General features: G+C 57.8%; 1 protein-coding gene across 1 annotated transcript; it reads left to right on the top strand.

Annotated features, from left to right (window-relative positions):
- Positions 1 to 518: 518 nt before the first annotated feature.
- Positions 519 to 4,208, top strand: ADRA2A (adrenoceptor alpha 2A). Its single transcript, XM_019725123.3, has 2 exons — positions 519 to 980; positions 1,192 to 4,208. Exon 2 carries the CDS (start codon positions 1,428 to 1,430, stop codon positions 2,817 to 2,819), a length of 1,392 nt encoding a protein of 463 aa, XP_019580682.3. The 5' UTR covers positions 519 to 980; positions 1,192 to 1,427; the 3' UTR covers positions 2,820 to 4,208.
- Positions 4,209 to 5,984: the final 1,776 nt, after the last annotated feature.

Here is a 5,984-nt window from a genome sequence, read left to right as displayed (position 1 = left end):
CTGACGAGGGCGGCCCAGCCCAGGGCAGGGTTGCTCCGGATGCGAACCTTACGGGTGGATGCTTCTCCAGATTCATATCAGGGGTCCCCAACCCCCTTTCCTCCCAGGACTCAGCTCGATGGTGGCACTCCGGGTGCCGGCGGCTTTCTGCTTTGCGGGCCCGTAGCTGCTCGGCCAATTCCCAGCAGGGGCCGCTCCCCACTCCCGGGACACGCTCTTTAAACCCCGCGCTCAAGGCACCCGCCTTTCTAAAGGGCACGTCCCGGCAAGGAGGCAGGCAGTGATCCCCTGGGTTCCTCGCGGGGCGCGGGAGCTGGACCCGCAGAGGGGAGGTGCAAGGGGCGGGGGAGGGTCGGCTTCCCACGTGGGGGCTGACGCCGGCTGCTCGGCAACGCCGGCTTGATCCCGGGGCTATAAAACCGGTCCACGGTGAGCGCGGCGGAACAGCGGCGGCTCCGGCTTCAGTGCAGACGGCCAGCAGCCGGCGCGTTGCCGCCCGGCCACCTCCAGCACCTGCTCCCCTCAGCCCTGCACTCCTGCCCCAACTCACGCTGCCCAGGGACCCCAGCCTGTCCGGTTGCGCTCAGCGCCCTCAGAGCACCGGGCCGACGCCCAAGAGACCCTCTGACTCGGCCAGGGCTCCTGGAGGGCCGATCACCCACCCGCCCCGGCCCGCTTAAGGACGGGGGCGCCTTCATGCGGCCCCCACACCCTTCACCCCGCCGCAGCCACCGCCCCGGAGCTCCGCGCGCCGCGCCCCAGCCTCAGCAGGGCACGCAACTTTGGAAGTCCCGCCGCGCTCCGAGAGGCGGCAGAGTCCGCTGCTCGGCGCCAGCCCAGTCCCCGCCGGCCCCGCCGCGTCTAGGGGAAGCAGGAGAGCCGGTAATCGCTTCGGGGATGTAAGGAGACAGACATAGGACCCCAAGCCCGCAACAGCACCCCTCCGCTGCCTCCCGGGGTGGGGGCGGGCCCCGCACACGGTAAGACCTCTTGCTTTCGCTCAGGCTCAAGAGTCAAGATATAGATAGATGATAGATAGATAAGATAAATAGTTTAAAATTTCCTGTTATCCCTCCAAGTCATGAGGCCAGCGATGATTTTTGTTCTCTCTTCTTGAAGAATAGATCTTTTTCCCCATCGGCCCTACTATTTTTCTCCCGCCGCTTAGAAATAAAACTTGGCTGTGTTTAGGAGCGGAGAGCGAGAGCGCGCCCACTCCCAGCATCCGAAGCGCAGGCTAGGCGTCGTTCGTGGGAGCCCGGCCCATGGGCCGCTAGCTGCCCCTCAGCTCAGCCCGGCCTCCTTGCGGCCCCCTCCCCATGTGAAGCGCAGCGGGGCGAGCCGGGCGCGGGAGGAAGAGGAGGACCCACGGGCTCCGGGCCGGAAGGCAGCTGGCAGCAGGCCCAGGCGAGCGGGCACCCGCGTTCATGTTCCGCCAGGAGCAGCCGCTGGCCGAGGGCAGCTTCGTGCCCATGGGCTCCCTGCAGCCGGACGCAGGCAACGCGAGCTGGAATGGGACCGAGGAGCCGGGGGGCGGTGCCCAGGCCACCCCCTACTCCCTGCAGGTGACGCTGACGCTCGTGTGCCTGGCCGGCCTGCTCATGCTGCTCACCGTGTTTGGCAACGTGCTGGTCATCATCGCTGTGTTCACAAGCCGCGCGCTCAAGGCGCCCCAGAACCTCTTCCTGGTGTCTTTGGCCTCGGCCGACATCCTGGTGGCCACGCTCGTCATCCCTTTCTCGTTGGCCAACGAGGTCATGGGCTACTGGTACTTTGGCAAGGCATGGTGCGAGATCTACCTGGCGCTCGACGTGCTCTTCTGCACCTCGTCCATCGTGCACCTGTGCGCCATCAGCCTGGATCGCTACTGGTCCATCACGCAGGCCATCGAATACAACCTGAAGCGCACGCCACGCCGCATCAAGGCTATTATCGTCACCGTGTGGGTCATCTCCGCCGTCATCTCCTTCCCGCCGCTCATCTCCATCGAGAAGAAGGGCGGCAGCGGCGGCCAGCAGCAGGCCGAGCCGCGCTGCGAGATCAACGACCAGAAGTGGTACGTCATCTCGTCGTGCATCGGCTCCTTCTTCGCGCCCTGCCTCATCATGATCCTGGTCTACGTGCGTATCTACCAGATCGCCAAACGCCGCACCCGCGTGCCTCCTAGCCGCCGGGGCCCGGACGCAGTGCCGCCGGGGGGCGCCCAGCGCAGGCCCAATGGCCTGGGCCCCGAGCGCGGCGTGGGCCCCGTGGGAGCCGAGGCCGAACCGCTGCCCGCCCAGCTCAACGGTGCCCCTGGGGAGCCCACGCCGGCTGGGCCGCGCGACGCGGACGCACTGGACCTGGAGGAGAGCTCGTCGTCCGAGCACACCGAGCGGCCTCCCGGGACCCGCAAGTCTGAGTGCGGCCCCCGGGCCAAGGGCAAGGCGCGGGCGAGCCAGGTGAAGCCGGGGGACAGCCTGCCACGGCGCGGGCCTGGGGCGGCAGGGCCCGGGGCGCCGGCGGCCGGGCCCGGGGAGGAGCGCGGCGGGGGCGCCAAGGCGTCGCGCTGGCGCGGGCGGCAGAACCGCGAAAAGCGCTTCACGTTCGTGCTGGCCGTGGTCATCGGCGTGTTCGTGGTGTGCTGGTTTCCTTTCTTCTTCACCTACACGCTCACGGCCGTCGGCTGCTCCGTGCCGCGCACGCTCTTCAAGTTCTTCTTCTGGTTCGGCTACTGCAACAGCTCGCTGAACCCGGTCATCTACACCATCTTCAACCACGACTTCCGCCGCGCCTTCAAGAAGATCCTTTGCCGCGGGGACAGGAAACGGATCGTGTGAGCGCACTGTCCGCGACCCCCACCTCCCCGCGAACAGACTCGTGTGAACTGCAGGCAGCTGGGATTGAGGGGTGCTTCTACGCATTTCCAGCACTCTGAACCCCGGAGTCTGCCTTCTCTGCGTTTCCTGGATGGAGGCCCTCCTGGGGCCATCTGCTCTTCCCTACCAGGAAAAGTACTGACTGGGAGGGCCACACGCCCCCCAATTGTTAGGACCGCTCCTGACTCCTAGCGATCTTCCTTGGGCCGCCCCTAATCAGTATTGTTATTTTCACTTCCCCTAAGTCCAGAGCAGTTCAGAGCAAGTGCTGGACCCCAGAGGGTATGGCTCACGAAGGGTTAACAGATGGGGGTTACCCAGTCTTGGCTAATTGCTCTCCCCCTCCCCCAACTCTATTTTTAAACAAAGCTCAGGGCAGCCCAGCCCACCCTCCCATCCCCCACTGTAAATATACACTATTTTTGATAGTACATACGGGGTGGGGGTGGGGTCCCTAGTGTTGCTTGGCTTTTGCAGTCGGAATCCTGTCTGTTGGAGATGCCCTCGAAGTACACAAGTCTGTCTGGTTCAGGCCAAGTCCCTCTGCAGTGCAAGCCCTTTTTTAGTGTCACTTACCTCCCTCTGTGTCCTTTTCAACAGCAACTGGTGACTGATCCTTTGGGCCTAGACCTGCTTTGAGATTTCCTGAGGGGGGAAAGATTTGTCCATTTTTTTTCCCCTGTGCCTAACAGCATAATTGCCTTTTCCTATGTAAATATTGCAATGATGGACCAAGACAGAAGTAAATGAACCCTTCTGCCTTGCATCAGCCCCGTGTATAAAGCCATTATCCCCGGATGCACCCTTGCCCCAGTAACTCCCTTTAAAACCGTCTCTTTCTGGTGTCCTCTCCCTCTTTTTCTCTGGGGCCACTGCTTGAAGAATACGTATGTTTCTATTTTGTATGTATGTGTGCCCCTCCATCCCCCAAAGTGCTGACTGAGGGGGAAATCTTTTAGCTGCTGTTTCTAGACACAGAGGAGTGGAAATTATGTGGAAGAGGCAAACCTGATACAATTTGCCCAAGGTAAACAGTTTGAAAAGACAAATGGGCCTGCCAAACTGTACAGTTCCTGCCCCAAGAGCTCTTAGGTATCAAAGTGTTGTCTTTCCCCCCTCGCTCTGTTTTTCTGGTTGAGATCATGTCATTGATGAATTTCCAAAGTCAACGGAGGAGGGAGAAGACCTTCATGTTTACATCCGAGTTTCTACATGTTTTAGACTCTTTAAGGCCTGCACTCTTATTTCACTAAAGAAAAATTAACGTCAGCACATGTTGCTAATGACAGTGGATTTTTTTTAAATAAAAAGTTTACAGATCAAATGTGAAATAAATATGAATTAAATGGTCCTGTCTGTTATTTGAGTTTCCAAAAGCTTTAAGACTGGGAACATCTGGTTATACACATATTCTTTAAATTAAAAAGAAATACATGTACATGATAAAACATCTTTAAAAGTGCAAGCAATAACAAAGCTACCATTCACGAAGTGTTTCTTATGTGCTGAACACTATGGTGGGCCTGTTAATGGTTCTGCTTCATTTAATCCTCCCCCAAACCTTATAAGGTATGGACTATTAATATAGTATGGACCTATTTTACAGGTGAAGAAACTGAGTCGCAGAGAGCAAGTGATTTGCTCAAGGTTAACAAGTGGTAGAAATGCATTGTATCCAGCTTTACCTGGTTGCATGGTCTATACTCTTAACCCCAGAGCCTTGCCAGAGCCACATCATTACCACTTTGCAGAATGCTACCAGCAGTGAGGTCTCTACACAAAGTGTGCTGTATATGCAAAGTGTGGAATAGATCCTAAGTATATAGATACGCACAGAATATGTACATACTGCAAAGTGTCTATATGCCCTAAAACGCAAGGTGTGTATATTCCCCTAAAGTGTGGTTATATACACAAACTGGGGAATATACTCCGAAATGTGTATCACACCTTAAAATGTGGTAACATACAACATGTGGTGTGTAGCCTGTGGGGTAGTGTATACACAGACTGCAGCATAAACATCTAAATAGAACCATGTATTTATTACTTGGTGGCTTGAATCGTCTCTGGCCAAAGACACGGATCCTCCCGGTTGCATTTCTGTACTATCCTGCTGTCTTGGAGGGCTTGAGATCCTCACACGACGGACGGTTATGGCTGTGGTACTTTGAAGCAGGAAGGGCCCTTCGAGAGCCAGGAATCCAACCTTTCATCTTCCAGGAGGAATGACTTGCTCAGGGTCCCAAGCTCTGGGCAACAGGGCTCTGGACCCATGCTGCCTCGTTCAGCTGGGCAGCAGCTGATCGGTGCGAGCAGTTACATGCATGTGTATAACTACACACAACACTGATGAAGGAGAGCTGGTCAAGGAGGAGCTGGGTCTGAGGCCTAGTCACATGCCACAGGCCATGGTTTGGGGAAGGATGGACTTTATAGGGCCAGCCACTTATAACATGTGCAGGCCAGCTCTGGGCGCTCCCAGGGGCAGGTCCTCAGAGCGCCCTCTGAGCAGCACTTGTCTTCCTCGATTTCTTTGGTGGGGGTCAGGTGTGTGTGCAGGGGTGGGAGGGTGGAAAGCCCTGAGAAGTCATCTGGGTTCTGAAGGGCTTGGGAGAGGCAAGGCCTTGGTTCTGAGAGGGTTTTGTAGAGGTGGAGATGAGTTCCGCCATCGCCTGGCCATCTGAGCCTGCAGACAGGAGGATGGGCGGGTCCTCAGCTCTTGCCTGGGGGCTTCGTACACCATGGCCTGTGCAGCCAAGTCTGGCTGCCTGGTCTGGTGCTGAGTCCTGTTCCCCACCCCCACTCCAGCCTCTCAGTCACTCCCACTCAAGGTACCCATCGCCCCAAAGGCAAACAGTGCCAGACAATAGGCTAGCCTGGCAGGCCCCCAGGAACCGGGCTGTGGTGTGTCCCAGACACAGGGGCAGATACAAACACTGCTCACTGTTGACTCTTCTGCTCTGTCTGTGGGTCATGTTTGTTTTGCCTTCACGCCTGCTCCTTTGGGAAAAGGGGAAAGTGTGGGCAATGGTGCCATGGGGGGCAAGCCTCTGGTATCCCCACCATCCATTCCAGCAGCAGAGAAGCCTCAGAGATGGAGGGGGCCTGAGAAAGTTGGGGAGA

This window comes from Rhinolophus sinicus, chromosome 15, assembly GCF_057876585.1.
Source record: "Rhinolophus sinicus isolate RSI-liver-muscle chromosome 15, RSI-T2T, whole genome shotgun sequence".
Classification (NCBI taxonomy): domain Eukaryota; kingdom Metazoa; phylum Chordata; class Mammalia; order Chiroptera; family Rhinolophidae; genus Rhinolophus; species Rhinolophus sinicus.
Note: the sequence above shows the minus strand (reverse complement) of the source record. Positions and strands in the feature narration are given on the sequence as shown.

Coding starts and splice junctions, on each gene's coding strand:
- ADRA2A (XM_019725123.3), top strand. CDS start 1,428: ATGTTCCGCCAGGAGCAGCCGCTGGCCGAGGGCAGCTTCGTGCCCATG.